We start from the raw sequence: 16,975 nt of genomic DNA on the forward strand, positions 1-16,975 counted from the left end.
GAACCCTCCCATAGACATTTTGGTAACCATGTGGATTGTGGTTAAGGCGTCCTTTCATTTTAAGTGACCACAGCGTCACATCTCATGAATTTCTACAGGGACAATTATATTTAAGTGCCCCAGATCGAAGCAGCTCCCTCTCAAAATGAAGAACTGCTGGGTATTTGCTTTGCTTTTTACAAATGTTTGTTTTATGAATGCGATTCAAAAGGACATTTTTTTCCCTTTTGGATTATCTGAAGGGGATTTGGTTCTTCAGGATGGTGATGATGAAGTGTCTGAAGCCCTGAAGATAAAAAAGCCATTACAGTTCTACGACGTCCAGTTCAACATTCTTTATGTAAGCCATTGTTTTCATTACATTAAAAAAGTCAAATTGGAAATGTACAAGTATTTTTTCATTAGTTCATAATTTGAATGTTGTAGCATGTGCAGTAATCTCTATGTCAAAAAACAAACAAGATAATAATAATAATAATAATAATAATAATAATAATAATAATAATAATAAAGACCAATGCTAATGCTTTTTTTGTGTTCTGATTTTCTTCTTGTACCTGTAAATAACTAAAAATAAAATCAATGAAATTACAAATGCAACCATATTTACTGAGCATTTGGAGTCTGAAGCTTAAAATGTAATTTCATTCCTCAGGTTTCCACAAATGGGTTTTTGTCCCTTCAGCCTCCACCTGGAGAGAGTCAGTATTTAAGAAAAATGTTTCCTCTCAGCTTCTCTGCCATTGCACCTTTCCTGACAAATATTAGTTCAGGACGAGGGAAAGGATCTGTGTTTTACCGTGCAGAGGAATCATTAGATGTATTAATCCGAGCTTCTGAAATGGTGCAGCAAGGTTTTACTGATTCTGCATTTAAGTCCAGCCACACAGTCATTGCCACATGGGACAATGTTGCCTGTGAAGAGGAGGGGCTCCAGCTCCCAATTACATATTGTGTAAAAATTTTTTTTTTTACTTTATCCTGGTTTTCATCCACACTATTAATGTTTCAAATAAAGTAATATTTTGATTTGTAAAGTTATTAATATCAATATTAGCTTTGCTGTGTTTACCATGTAGGTAACCAGTTTCCAGGTTGTGTTGGCCGGCAATAAGTCAGACACATATGCCTTGTTCCTTTATCCAGAGGATGAGCAGAAGATGATAAATATCAGTTACAATCATACAAACATGTCAATAAGACAAGCTAAAACTCTGGCTGGTTTTAACAGAGGTGATACATATGGTACAGAAGAGCTCTTCTACAGTCTGTTTGGCTATAATGAGACCAGCAAGAACCTCTATAAGTAAGTGCATTCAACTTTTTTTTTCTTTTATCCATTTCAGATGTATGCTTTTGCAAGTAGCTTTCTGCATCTTGAAATCAGTTTGTTAACATTAATTATTAAATGCAGTATTATAGATGATTATTCATGTGAAGTTATATGTGTAAAATTGTATAGTGATATAAAACATAATTGTGTTTCTTGCGCAACTCTCAGGTCAGGGAACACCGGGGTAAATGGACTATGGGTTTTCCACATCGGATCCAGCCGGTTCCCATTCCAGAAGGTAGTTCCTGCTTCCATCCCAAAGTCTGATTCAATGGGTTTTGGCAGCTTGCGCAGCACTACAGATGAAGATTTCTACATTACAGTAGAATCAAACATGCCTGCAGATAAATCTACTTCTAAGGCCCAAATGGACATCCCAGCTTCACTTGTTCAACAGCCTCCAAAACCAAACCAAGATGTATTACACGCTACCTCAAATAATGTGACCAAAATGTGTGGCCTGCACCTGAACTTCTGCTCTCAGGATGGTTACTGCACAGACTATCCAACTGGTCCTTGCTGTCATTGCCGTTCTGGTTACTATGGCAATGGCAGACAATGTTTACCCATGGGTGAGTTTTTTTAGTCTAGTATTTTCTTATCATGTCATTTATTATGACTACGTATGATACCTTTAAAGGAATAGTTCACACAAAAATGAAAATTCTGTCTTTAATTCTTCACCCTCATGTCCTTCCGAACCCATAATATCTTTTTTCATCTTCAGAACACAAATTAAGATATTTTCTGAGAGTTTCCGACCCTGCCAGCAAAGCAACTGACATGTTCAAAGCCCATAAGGTAGTCATTAAAATAGTCCATGTGACATGAAGCTATGTGAATACATTTTGTAGATTTCTTTGCACACAAAAAGTATTTTCATAGCTTCCTAAAATTATGGTCGGACCACAGATGTCACATGGTCTATTTTAACTGATGACCTTTCTGGTCCTTGAATGTTTCAGTTGTGTTGCTGTCTATGGAGGTTCAGAAAGCTCTCGTATTGCAGCAAAAATATCTTAATTTGTGTTCCTAAGACGAACTAAGGCTTAACGAGTTTGGAACGACATGAGGTTGAGTAATTAATGACAGAATTTACATTTTTGGGTGGACTATCCTTTTAATATTAGTTTCTAATAAAAATGTGAAAGATAAATCTGATTTTGCAGGCATTTCTCAGCCTTTAAGTGGAAAGCTGAATGGCATTGTTTCTGTTGGAGACATAAAAGTTCAGCTAAACAATGTGGACATCCATGGCTTTGCTGTGGTGGGAGAAGGTCGCGTATACATCTCCATTAGTCCTGTCCCAGCTCAGGCAGGCTGGGCTCTGATGGCTGTGAGCCCACTGGTCTCCACATTTGGTTGGCTGTTTGCTCTTGAGCTCCAGGGCCATCTGAATGGCTTCAGCATATCTGGTTTGACTGTTTTTCCTTATCTGAAGCTCCATTAATTTATGTCACACAGATCATGAAAAAGTCTAAAGAAAGAAAACATATTTTCTCCAGGTGCTGAGTTTTCTCATCGGGCAGAGCTGGTCTTCAGCCCACAAGGTCAGCGTGTTTCCATTATTCAAGAGGTTCAAGGAATGGATTCATTCAACCATTTGAATTTTGACATTAGGATCAATGGAGATTTACCTAGCATTCCTGATGGTGCTAAAGTCCATATTCTGCCTTTTAAAGAGACCTATCAATACAACCAATCAGGTAATTCTTGTAAACAATCTTGAAGAGTAATGACTAGGGTTAGTTTTCAGTTAATTCCATATTATTTCACTTTATTCATTACTGAGTAACTTAAGTTACACATCATATCGACAGACTCTTTTTCTATTTATGCTCCATCAAAGAAAATAGTTCCAAAGGAAGTGGAACTGTAATGATAACAATGTAACCTGCAAGGTGACCTAAAACCCAAGAACATTCAGTATGGAATGTGATAACAAAGAAAAAGGGGATAAAAAAAAATGAAATGATGAGATAATAAGTTATAATGATAAAAATCTAAATTATGACAAACAAGTTGAAATAATGAGATACTAAAAGTCATGAGTCATGAAATTTTGAGATACTATTAGGGGTGTAATGGTACATGACTTCACATCACGGTTCTGTATGGTTTTGGTACAGCAGGAGGACAAAGTATATTTTTCGTTAAAACTAGAAATAAAGATGAGGGGATGATCGCACTCACTCGCTGCTATCAGAACTGAGGCATTTATACAGCGATATGTCACGCCACATCAAAGAGCATCAAAACAGCATGTATTGTTTGAATTTCCTGAAAAAATGTTTGTTTAATATGTGTACCGTTACACTCCTAGATAATATGTCATGAGATAAAGCTGAAATTATGAGATATTAATTCATGCGATAAAGCAGAAATTATGAGATATTAAGTCTTGAGATAAAACTGAAATTATGAGACACTAAGTCATGAGATACAGATAAAATTATGAGATACTAAGTCATGAGATAAAGCTGAAATGATGGGATATTAAGTCTTGAGATAAAGCTGAAATGATGAGATACTAAGTCAAGAGATAAAGTCGAAATTATGAGATACTAAGTCTTGAGATAAAGCTGAAATGATGAGATATTAAGTCTTGAGATAAAGCTGAAATTATGAGATACTAAGTCATGAGATAGAGCTAAAATTATGAGATACTAATTCAAAAGATAAAGTTGAAATTATAAGATACTAAGTCATGAGATAAAACTGAAATGATGACATTTAGTGTTGAGATAAAACTGAGATATATGAGATGCTAAGTCATGAGATAAATATGAAACTATGAGATATTAATTCATGAAATAAAAAATATTAGATAATCATGAGAATCATTTTGAATGTTTATGTCATAATTAATAATGTTTATATAATTATTATGATTTAGTTTTTCCTTATATGGTGGAAATGGGCTTCCATAAACAGTGATAGAGAAATATCCCAGTGTTGTTGGACTGAACATCAACACCCTCAGCCAATCAAATTTGCTGTTTATTGCAGTAATAATTAATAATAAATGTAACTCTTTACTGAACATTCATGTCTTTTATCGATAGTACTGCTGCTTGTCTAAAAGCCACTTGAGTCCAAAGTTAATGCTTTAATATGTGTTTTTTGTGCATTATGGGTAATGTAATTTGTGTCTGGCTCAGTTGTGACATCATCTTCCCTGCGGGAGTACATGGTGGTGTCAGAAAACGGTGGATCTGAGACATTCTCCAACATGCTACACCAGAACGTGAGTTTCCATAGCTGTGAGCACAGCCCATGGACCATACCAGACTTTCAGCAGGTGAATGTGGAGCATCTGATGGTCATGTTCACAGAAGGAACCACCCTTAGATATGCCATAACCAACAAAGTGGGACCCATCGGAGGTAAGAACATACTGATAACCAAACAATTCTATAATGCGGGTTATCATTAGTTGTGTTTCATAAAATTTTTTATCTTGTTGATGAAATTCTTTATGTTATCAGGTGAGCTACCTGGGCTTGTAGAGTTGAATCCGTGTTCAACTGGAAAGCACCATTGTGACCCCATGGCTCTCTGCCTGCAAGGAGATGGCACTCAGTACCATTGTCAGTGTGCCGAGGGCTTCCATGGGGATGGACGCAACTGCTATGGTACAATTATTTCAGTGTTCCTCTATGTCATATTTTGACATCAAGCCAAGCACTTGCTATGTCTGCTCCTTTGAGAGCTTCTTAGAGACGGTGGGTCATCTCATGCCTTAACTGAATTACTGCCTGAGTTAAAATTCCAAATGGCTCTCTTGGGTTTTGAATCTGTGATCCAGATGTAGACGAGTGCGCTGAGGGACTCAGTTCCTGTGGTCCTCACTCCGAGTGTGTGAACATGCCGGGTGGCCATCACTGCAACTGTCAATCTGGCTATGAGTTTGATCTCGATTTGCATGTGTGTGTGGGTAAGTGTTCAGTATATTGTAATATTTGTAAGAGAATTTGGGTGTTGTGAGTAAACAGTTTTTAGGCCTTGGGAGCCTTTTTTTAGCAGTTAATCATAGTCGTAATAGTCAGACCACCAGTTCTTGTGAGGTCCTGATTATAATTCAAGTGAAATCAAAGAATAAACTGTGTGACATAATTTCAAACAGAACCAGGACAAAAAGAAGTCTTTTTAGAGTATAATTTTTCCAGCTTTGTTTACAATTTCTTTCATTTTCAAAGACATTTTCAAAAACTTTTTTTTTTTGTGAACCTTTTTATTAATCTGCTACATAAAAACAGTGGTAATGTAACACAGAAAATTGTAATGCTTCATTGAGCTTTATAAACCTCTATGAATCTATTTTTGCGAATCAGTGATTCTGGGTGTGTTTCAAACTGGATAAGCCATATGATTTCCGAAAATGGGGCTTTGTTACATTATATGTTTTCTAACTGTTTACACATTTTGATGGTTCGCCACTAGGTCGAGTTGATCTCATGAACCCATGTCAAATATATGGTTTAAAAATACAGAATAAGCACTACAAATTATACCAAAACTTAAATAATTTTGTGTTTATTGATTTGAAGATTACATTTCACAGCTTACACTTTCATGAAAACATTCGCTGTTTGATTTGTACAAAGTTTAAATATTTGTGTCGCCATTGTAGTTACAACACAGTGCTTCGAAACAGTGAATAATTTCGCAAAGCAACCAGTTCAGTTGTGACCTTACTGTTACACAAAGTAAAATTTTATCATACACAATTTCTATAAGAACTATTTTATGCACAATTTACGGTCATTCATCAATCATGATCATTCCATGCAGACATTTATTAAACACTTTCATGCATGAGGACCACTAACGCTCTTCAGTCACATGTGTTATTTATGTATCGACACATGTGGTACAAATTCAAGAGTTGTATTTCACATTCAATTCAATTCAATTCAAGTTTATTTGTATAGCGCTTTTTACAATACAAATCGTTACAAAGCAACTTTACAGAAAATTATGTTTCTACAATATTTAGTAGTAGCTAGTAGTTTGTGCACGTTTGACAGGATTTTAGAAAAAATAAAAATAATAATAATAATAATACAAGACGTAGTCAGCTAGATGATGAACTATCAATATTATTAATTAATAGTTATCATATGATGCAGTCACACATGTAGCAATAATTATTTAGTTCTGTTGTTGATTCAAGGTTAGCATCATCTGGGGTCCTCTGAGGGTCAGCATCATCTCTTCTCAGGTGTTCTGGATCCAGACTGGAGCTTGTGTAAATCCTAGTTACCACGGGATGTAAATCCCGTGGCAAAACATAGAAACAAAATAGAGACATCATTAGCATAGCTGCTGATCCAACAAAGTAAAATTAGTTTAACCCAAGCTAAAGAATAAAATTGCACATTTGATCAGTTGCAACTACACTCACAATTTAAGAGATACATTATTCGAATGCTTGGCGAAAGAGATGTGTTTTTAATCTAGATTTAAACAGAGAGAGTGTGTCTGAACCCCGAACATTATCAGGAAGGCTATTCCAGAGTTTGGGAGCCAAATGCAAAATAGCTCTACCTCCTTTAGTGGACTTTGCTATCCTAGGAACTACCAAAAGTCCAGCGTTTTGTGACCTTAGGGTGCGTGATGGGTTGTAGCGTGGTAGAAGGCTAGTTAGGTACGCAGGAGCTAAACCATTTAGGGCCTTATAGGTAAGTAACGATAATTTGTAACTGATACGGAACTTAATAGGTAGCCAGTGCAGAGACTGTAAAATTGGGGTAATATGATCATATTTTCTTGACCTGGTAAGGACTCTAGCTGCTGCATTTTGGACTACCTGTAGCTTGTTTATTGACGAAGCAGGACAACCACCTAGAAGTGCATTACAATAGTCCAGTCTAGAGGTCATGAATGCATGAACTAGCTTTTCTGCATCAGAAACAGATAACATGTTTCGTAGCTTGGCAATGTTTCTAAGATGGAAGAATGCAGTTTTTGTAACATTGGAAATATGATTTTCAAAAGACAAATTGCTGTCTAATATAACACCCAGATTTCTGACTGTAGACTGTTACTGTTATTTCACATGAGGCCCATCATTCTCTTCTTTTACAGATATCGATGAGTGTTTTCTTCAGCTCTGTCATCCGTTTGCTTCCTGCTTCAACACCCAGGGCTCCTTCCAGTGCCAGTGCTGGCCTGAATACAAGGGAGACGGCTTCCTCTGCCAACCACCACGTAAACCACAACATTTATCAAACGAAAACATAACAGTTCTCCCTGTCAGCTCAGTAACAGACTGTTCTCTTTGCTTATAACACAGAAGAAGCCCAACAATCAAGTCAAATATTATGTTCAGCTGTGAATTATAAATCAATCAAACACAAATGAGTTGTTTAATCATCCATAGCGTACTTGAAACAAGTACACTATGTTCCTGGAACAACATTTTTTGATCCAGGACTTGGTGTAATCATACTATGCCACTTAGTGGATACTGAAAATGTAATGTATGTTCACTGTTTTTTTTTCTCTGCTAGAGAAGCCCAAACCCATCTTAACTGTGTGCCAGCAGCACAGAGAAAGTCTGCAGGAGAATCTAAGCATCTACCCAGACCTGGAGGCCTTCATTCCTCAGTGTGATGAGAAAGGTCAGTACAAAGCCCTGCAGTGTCTGGGCACCACTGGACACTGCTGGTGTGTGGACAGTAGAGGACAGGAGAGAGTGGGCACCAGGACAATGCCTGGCACAGCGCATGCCAACTGTGATCAACCAGGTATGAATTTATGCCTTCACATTCTGCAGCTATTGCTTGCTAACTTTCAATTTGGTCAGATATACATTTCTTTTTTTGAAAGGAGCCTCTAATGCTTATTAAGGATGCATTTATTAGATTAAAAATAAAATGAATTAAAAAAGAATAGTAAAATCCATTACTTGAAATAAATTGAAATAAAATAAATAAATTCATAAAATAAAAAAAAACATTTTCTATATTTTTTTTTATCAAACTTGGATGTATAAAATAAACCAAAACTGAAATAAAGAAGGATAAAAAATATATACATACAGTACAAAAACACACAAAATGGTCAAACATAACAAAATCACTAAAAGTTAAAAATGAACACAAAAGAAAATATAAAATGAAAACCCCTTTTTTAAAATATGAACAAGAACTCTAATAGAGAAATGCAGAAATCATTCTAATATGCTCATTGCATGCTCAAGAAAATTTGTGATATAAATGAAAATAATAATAAACTATAAATTTATTTAAAAAAGGAGAAAACTTCTTAATCTTGTTTTTACAAAAACAAATAATTATATATATACACACACACACATACACACATATATATATATATATATATATATATATATATATATATATACACACACACACACACACATATGAATAGAATATGAGGGACATTTATCCATCTACCATTTTTTTTTTTTTTTCAGTTTTACTGTTTTGACAGTTTTTATAAGTTTGAATCTCCTGAAATATCTTGGTCCATTGTCATTTAAGGTACTGTAAAATACAAAAGATCAGCAACAGCATGTTGCAAAATCCGCGGCATTTAAAACACAGGCACACACTTGCTGTTCCTACTGTTGCATTGCGTGTGTTGTGGGAGTGGTGTTCAGTTCCAACTATATATGACATAATTATCCCTCATGAGACGGCCTAACTGTAATTAACGCTCACACAGTCATTCATTGAGGCAAGATATATGGATGCGGTCGATGGTCAGAGATTTGAAAAATTTCTGGAAAAATGTTTCTTACTCAGCGGCCCTGCTTCCCCGTGTGGAGACTGTGTGCGAGCGCTGGAGGCTTTCACTCTTGACTCACTATAATGGTCAGCCGTCCTCTCAGGACTATATGCCCCTCTGTGACGCTCACGGGAATTTCCTGCCTGTGCAATGTTACGGCAACAGCAGTTTCTGCTGGTGTGTGGACCATCAAGGCATAGAAATTATTGGAACGCGGTCCTACGATGATGTAAAGCCCCCCTGTGAGTAATGAAGTTATTTAGCACTTTTTATGATTTAGATTTTTTTCACCAAATCATGCAGTGCTCTATTGTCACGTCATAATGTGTGCTCTTTTTTTTGTTTTACCCGTCAGGTATCTCAGGTAATGCAGCGCCGCTGAACAATGCTCTGATGTATCCTGTCATAAGCTCCTCCCCTTCAGGGCCTGCTATCCTTTACACACAAGCCTCACAGATTGGAGTCATTCCTCTTGATGAAACAGACCCAGTTCAAGAAAAGTCCACTGTTTTACTGTCCTTAAAGGTAGACCCTCATAAACACAATACATGATCAAATCGAAAATCCAAAAATAATAATGCTTTGCAGGACTCCATCGTGATTGGAATCAGCTTTGACTGTCAGGAGAACATGTTGTACTGGACAGATTTTGGACGACATACAATTAACAGAGCGCTCTTAGAATTTGGGTCTGAGCCAGAGGCTATTATCAGCCAAGGTGATCTATCTGTCTATCTATCTATCTATCTATCTATCTATCTATCTATCTATCTGTCTGTAATTATGGGGAATTATGTTGGTTGCATCACCAACGTATTCTCTTCATGTTCCTCAATTACGCAATGTGAAATTCCAGGCTTGGTCCAGCCGGAGGGAATTGCAGTAGACACTGTGCACAGGAAGTTGTTCTGGGTAGACAGTGGGAAAGACAGGATTGAGACATCCGGTCTAGACGGCAGAAACAGACAAGTGCTGATTGATTCTGATTTGGTGAATCCCAGAGCCATCGTAGTGGATGCTAAAAGGGGGTCAGTAAGAAATATTATCAAAATCCTTCATTTGTTGTCTGTGCATCATTATACTGTATTTACTATTATGCATACATGAATACTTTCGAGCCATATCAATCATATACAGTACACTGACCGCTTTATTATGTATTCCTGCAATAAATTCCAGTATATTAATTTATATGGTGCAGTTGTCGTGCTCTGAAGTGTTTCTACTGCACATGTCCTTCAGAACCTTATATTGGACCGACTGGAACCGTGATGCCCCCAAAATAGAGAGCTCATCACTGGAGGGACAAAAGAGGATAGTACTGGTGCAGCTGGGTCTCATGTTGCCCAATGCCTTGACACTGGACTTAGACACAAATCGCCTGTGCTGGGCAGATGCAGGTAAGTGTTTCCACAAAATACAGCATCTCACATATCTGTAGTACAAATTTAAGATAAAAGTCTACTAAATCACCAGGCACAAAGAAACTGGAGTGCATATCTCCTGATGGGACAGAGAGACATGTGTTCCAGGATGCTTTGGATTACCCATTCAGTCTGGCCATCTATGACAGCCACTTTTACTACACCGACTGGGAGAGGTGAGTCTCTGATACACTGCATGATCTGGACTGTATCAATGTTTCCATATTCATGAGGGAGAAATGTCCTTACAGAGATGGGATAATGGTGCTAGATCAAAGCACTGGGGAGAACACTGCTTATCTCCCTATTCAGCACTCACACTTATATGGGATCATAGTTATTCCATCACAGTGCCTATAGGTAAGCTGAAGGTTTTATTTCTATTCCTTTTGTATAATTATGTGAAAGCAGTAAAGAATTCCTGATTGTTTCTTTTCCTGTCAGTTTCCGTTCACTTATAGAGACCTGTGGACTCTGCACTTATGTAGACTATATGGATTTTTGGTGTTGTAAAAGAAGTGTCAGAAAGTAAATAAATAAATAAAAATAAACCAAACCAAACCTGGGAGAAATTACCAAATTATTTGCCATCTAATTAAATCCAACCCAGCGGTTTGTGTGTGTGTGTGGTGGTATTATTACATTTTTTATATTTTTAGTTTGTGTTATTTGGAATATTATTTGTATATATATATATATATATATGTATATATATATACATATATTAGTCCATTAATTAGTTAAATATTTTTGTAATTTTGCTGTTTTATTAGTTATTTCAAACAAATTAAACAATTTTTTTTCAAATTAATTATTTCAGTATTTTTTATTTTATTTTAAGGTTTAGTTTTTATAAACATTTTAATTTTAGTGCTAACTTAAAATGATTTCCATTTTCATCTATGTGTATGATATTTTTATTTCAGATTTATTTAAATTGAAAAAAAAAAATTATTAAATATGTAATAGTTTTACCAGTAATATTATGTATGCCAACCTAAACAGCTTAAAATATATTAAGTTCAGTATTTTTACCAATAGGTGGCGCCACTAACGAAATTTTGGAGTTTATTACAAAAGTGTGACTGGTTCGAAACAGTCCTGCGTGTGTAAATTAGAAACACTAAAGACGAAAATTTCAAACCAAATGAAGAGTTCAGCTTTTCTTGCGTTTCATACATACAGTAAAGTTATATTACACAAGTTGTTGCATTTTCATAAATGTTTGTTTTATATCAGTGCATTGCTTTCATGTTATGCCTGTCAGGCTTAGTGCACAGAATAAGAGCGATTTGGCGCTCAATCACAATGGAAAATTCCCACTGTCTAAAATAATGTTGACACATAATTGTTCATTTAGTCCGGCCATCAGTAGGGCCAAAAATACAAGGGTTTAGGAGCAGAGAGAGTCCAAAGAATCTCTTCCGCAAGATCGCTCCCACAACTAATGGGCCTTGTCTTCTCATGTTGTTCTGCTCGGTTAGAATAGAGCCGGGCTTCACTTGATTCTCTCGTCCATGGGAAGGTGTGGAATAATATTTGAGCATTGCCATGGGGTTTCTGTAAACCCATGGTTTGATATTGCTAAACAAACAGGATGGGTTACCCACAAGGCACGAGAACCACCAACAGATGGCAAGACTTCACCACTGCAGAGGCCAGACCTCCCAGTCTGTGGAGGGCAGCCAACACTGGCTTCTGTCCTTCAGCCTCAGACCCCACAGCAGGTCAGATGGTTCAGTCAAGTTTACTCAACAGAGTGGCCATTTACCCAGAGGTGGGGTTCGAACTTTGGCCTGGTCATAGAAGCCATTAGGGACCCTGGGGAGCTGTTTGAGCCCACTGGGTGCATATTTCTCTGATCTGACACGGTATCCTCTTAACTCCTTCTGGATTAAATGTTTATTTTACAGGGCCGGAACTAGATGGCTTTTTAGCAACATACATTATGGGATTTCATTTGAAAGCATAACAGCTCGAAGAGGTTCAAGAAACATCTGTCAAGAAACTTATTTAGAAATTTAACGTTGTTGTATGAATGAAAATTACATTTTTAATATTACAAAAAAAATGTGGTGATTGCAAGTGACAGTTGACACAAAATTGTAAATTCTGTCATTGTTTATGTCCTAACCCCACAAGACTTTAGTGAAACACAAATTCAGAATGAAAGCTGAGAAGTTTCTGTCCCTCAATTGATTGTTCGCAAAGTGCTTGATTGACAGGCGAACGGACCAATCATAATTTTGTTCGACAAACAAATCAGACAGGAGAGTAGATTATCTTTGGTGGATTTAACTAAGGTGCTACAGCCATCTGTTACGACACAGAGTCACCCAACAGTATTTAGTGTTTGAATTAATTTTAAAAAAGGCATAATTTGAGATTTTGATTTTGTTTCATACCAGAAGTAAGCTGATCTGTCTTGACTGTTGGTGCGTTGTCAGGTTTCTTTTTGCTTCCCTGTGTATTGAAAACACGCCAACAGACAAGAAGAGCAGGTTACTTCTGGTATGAAACAAAGTCTCAGCTTTCGAATTTGGTCATTTTTTTAAAGAAATAAACATCGGTTTGGACATCGGAAAGTATTTTATTTCAACCGTGGAAAGACATCAATACACAATTTTTCGAGTTTACGTCCACCGAAGTTAATCTACTCTCCTGTCTGATTTGTTTGTCAGACAAAATTGTAAAAAAAAAAAAAAAAACAATTATTATAATAAATTTTAAAAACAAACTGCAGTTTGCCTACCCACATGGAAAGAACCCATATGTGGATATATAAGCATATATGAAACCTATATGCAGTGTATATGCACATATATGCTGCATATTTGCACATATATGATAATATATATGCTGCATATATGCGTAAATATGCCACATATAGGCAAAATTGAGGTGCATATATGTGCATATACAGGAAATATAGGTCTCCTGTATTGCTTCTTCATATCCACATATAAGCCCTATACATACAAGATAAGTCTTCTATATAGCTAATGGCAGGATCTGGTCATTTTGTAGCTCATATCTCATTTTTGACTGTCATACATGATGCATAGCTCATATTTTCTATTATCAAGGCAAAAACTAAGAATTAACGAAAAATTATTCAAGAACTTATGTATGTGCGAACATGTGAAATTGGTATCACATGTAATTGGCATGTTATGGAATTTAACTATGGCAATATATTAACATGATACACAGAGCCGGACAGTAACGGAGTACATTTACTTGAGTACAGTACTTAAGTACAATTTTGAGGGATCTGTACTTTACTCGAGTATCATTTTTAGGGCGTACTCATGACTTTACTCAAGTACATTGAGAGGCAAATATTGTACTCTTTACTCCGCTACATTTCTATCCATAACTGTAAGTAACCGTTACTTCTTCGGCCCCGTCCACACGGAGACAGAGCTTACCCCCGATCTTTTTTTCCCTCGTCTCAAGAAATATCCGCGTCCACACGAAACCGATGTAGTATACATGCCAGACCAGTATGTGGCGCTGTAATTCTGCCACAGAGATACACTTAAAAAGGAGAAGAAGACATGGATTTGCTGATAAACCTTGCGCGTGGTACACAAACGAACATGGAACAATACATTTATTAATCCGTGTTAATGTTAGTTAATAAAAAATACAATCGTTCAGTGTTTGTTCATGTTTTTGTTGCTGTTAAGTGATGAAGTGGTGTTTGACTAGGGGTGAGACGTGGGCTGATGACGTTATATTTTCAGAAAATGTACGGATTCGCCGTCGAGAAGAAACGCAAAGGCGGCGTTTTCAAATATATCCACTCTGGGACCCGGTTTCAAAACATCGGTTTCACTCTTCCAAAACGGCAGATCCGTGTGGACGAAAATGCCTATCCGCAAAAAAATTTGTGCGCCGAAAAAAAAAAAAATCTCAGACACCCAATCAAACGTCATTGTATAGTGCAGGAAGGAGGAGGAGGAGGAGGAGGAGGAGGAGGAGGAGGATGAGGCGCGTCATGACAGACCTTCAAAGAATAATAAAGATAATTTTTTTTTCTGTTCAGTTTTTTTGTCTTATTTTTGTTCTTGTACTATTTGATTGTTCTTGTAAATACATAATGTACATTTCTATATTTTGGACTTTTATTTATGTTGCCTAGCAGGTTTTTTGTCTTATTTTTGTTCTTGCACTATATTTTTTGTTTTGTACTATTTGATTGATCTTGGGTAAATAAATAATGTACATTTCTACATTTTGGACTTTTATTTATGTTGCCTAGCAGCTATGGATTTAAATTTTACTATTATAGGTGAACATATAGGTGCATATATATGTGCATATATGTACCTACAGTACAGACCAAAAGTTTGGACACACCTTCTCATTCAAAGAGTTTTCCGTTTTCAGACCATTTCAGGTGACTACCTCTTGAAGCTCATCAAGAGAATGCCAAGAGTGTGCAAAGCAGTAATCAAAGCAAAAGGTGGCTACTTTGAAGAACCTACAATATGACATATTTTCAGTTGTTTCACACTTTTTTGTTATGTATATAATTCCATATATAATTCCACATGTGTTAATTCATAGTTTTGATGCCTTCGGTGTGAATCTACAAGTTTCATAGTCATGAAAATAAAGAAAACTCTTTGAATGAGAAGGTGTGTCCAGACTTTTGGTCTGTACTGTATATAGGTATATGTACTGTATGCACATATATATGTGTACATATATGTGTGCATATATGTACATATAATATAGGAAACCGGCCAATTTTATATATGTCACATATATTAAAAACCTATATCACAACCTATATTGAAACATATATGTTTATATAGGTTTTTTCCATGTGGGTAGGTTTGCAGACCAAATTAAACCAAAGCTTCATTCAGAAATGGCAAATTTGGAGTTTTCTAATAAAACCAAAAAAGTACCACTCAAAAAACCACATATGCAATGCAAGGCACGTTCCCATGGCTTCAAAGCCAGGTGAAGCGTCCAGATGCTTGTTGGTTAAACATATAGTGAATTTGATACCGAGCAACACCAGTGCGAATGCTAAACAGTCCTCTTCACACGCAAAACACCATAAGAAAATCTTCAGATTCATGAACGTTGTAAAGTAGACTATGCATAAAAATGCCAGCGTAGATTTAAGAACGGAAACTAGGCATGATTATAGACATCACTCTGCAGTCCAATTAGATTTGTGCAGGTTGTTAGCGTGCAAGGAACCGTTTGCGCTGTAGTCTTGTTTTTCATTCATCCAATTATTTAGGCTTCTCAACTCTTGCCTTTTCAATTACAGTCCTCTACCATGTACTATTTTAAGTCCTAGACTCATAATAAACATCCCAAAACATTTGTATTGGCCAAGCAGTCAGTGACGCAAAACAGAGACAATATAATTCCAGAAAGGTCTTTGAAAATCATGCCAACTTTTTCCTAACGGTACGCTTTATACCAAGTAATAAGCAATAACAACATACCTACTCTTTTTCAGATCAAGTTCATGTGCGAGAGAGAAAGAAGAATAGACAGAGGAAATTGAATGGCATCTCGGTGTGTACCAGAGGCTCTGTGTGCAAAGGAAATTGTTATATAATGTCTTAAAATTGACATTACATGTCACTTAAAAGTGTCTGAGGCCCATTTGAGACTAATGTATAACCTCTAGGAGTCTCCACACATCGACATTCACGTACACACACCTCTCACAGTTGATCTGCTCTATACAAACAAAAAGTCCTCCTCTTTTCTCGTTACACACACACACACACACAAACAGGTGGGGACACTTCTGTGGTTAAGGTTGTATGTTTCATCAAAGAACAAACTTTTGATTATGAGTCAGCATGAGCATTCAAAAGATCAGTTTAATTGAGACAGCATGAATGGGGTACAAGCTGGTGTCCCATTACTTTCTCAAAGACACAGATCTCTTCATTATAAACCACCATCAATATTACATTAACCGAGCATTTAAAAATGGGTAGTTTAAAACACATAAAATAAATGGTGATTGAAGATTTTACATTCATTTTAGTCATCTTGGCCTGTCCCTCTTCTTGAATGTGTACCCAACCATTAACAACATGTTGTCACCTTTATTTATATAGCGCTTTTAACAATATAGATTGTAACAAAGCAACTGAACAGCATTAAATAGGAAAATAGTGAGTCAATCAAGCAAACAGGCAGTTCATCATTGAATTCAATTATGTCATCTTCCAGACACAATCAACATCACAATTCTGACAAATAATTATTAGTCGATATGCACTGTTTTATAAAAATATTTTGAATACTAACTTTAATGACATGCTATTTAGCTGTGCATATTGTGTGCAACCCTGTTACCTCAAAAAAAGTGTTATTTCTTACAATTCTGGCAACAAAGAGGTACATCATTAGGGTCCTTTCTTAAGCAAGACGAGACAATAAACCTTATTTTATTTGCTAAATTTTACAC

General features: G+C 36.3%; 1 protein-coding gene across 1 annotated transcript; it reads left to right on the top strand.

Annotated features, from left to right (window-relative positions):
- Positions 1-11,089, top strand: nid2b (nidogen 2b (osteonidogen)). The gene is made up of 19 exons (XM_059513154.1): positions 1-340; positions 656-955; positions 1,080-1,306; positions 1,502-1,905; positions 2,503-2,748; positions 2,839-3,039; positions 4,495-4,719; positions 4,822-4,968; positions 5,142-5,270; positions 7,424-7,546; positions 7,849-8,085; positions 9,109-9,333; positions 9,447-9,616; positions 9,680-9,809; positions 9,948-10,119; positions 10,334-10,491; positions 10,568-10,691; positions 10,767-10,875; positions 10,960-11,089. Exons 1-18 carry the CDS (start codon positions 146-148, stop codon positions 10,873-10,875), a joined length of 3,522 nt encoding a protein of 1,173 aa, XP_059369137.1. The 5' UTR covers positions 1-145; the 3' UTR covers positions 10,960-11,089.
- The last annotated feature ends 5,886 nt before the right edge of the window (positions 11,090-16,975 follow it).

The sequence above is a fragment of the Carassius carassius genome, chromosome 27 (genome assembly GCF_963082965.1).
Source record: "Carassius carassius chromosome 27, fCarCar2.1, whole genome shotgun sequence".
NCBI lineage: Eukaryota > Metazoa > Chordata > Actinopteri > Cypriniformes > Cyprinidae > Carassius > Carassius carassius.

What these genes read in the sequence shown, in the direction of transcription:
- nid2b (XM_059513154.1), top strand. Translation starts at nt 146, where the DNA reads ATGAAGAACTGCTGGGTATTTGCTTTGCTTTTTACAAATGTTTGTTTT. An exon ending in ACCAGCAAGAACCTCTATAA is followed by an intron (nt 1,307 to 1,501) that starts GTAAGTGCATTC and finishes CGCAACTCTCAG; the next exon opens with GTCAGGGAACACCGGGGTAA. An exon ending in TGCCAACTGTGATCAACCAG is followed by an intron (nt 8,086 to 9,108) that starts GTATGAATTTAT and finishes TTTCTTACTCAG; the next exon opens with CGGCCCTGCTTCCCCGTGTG.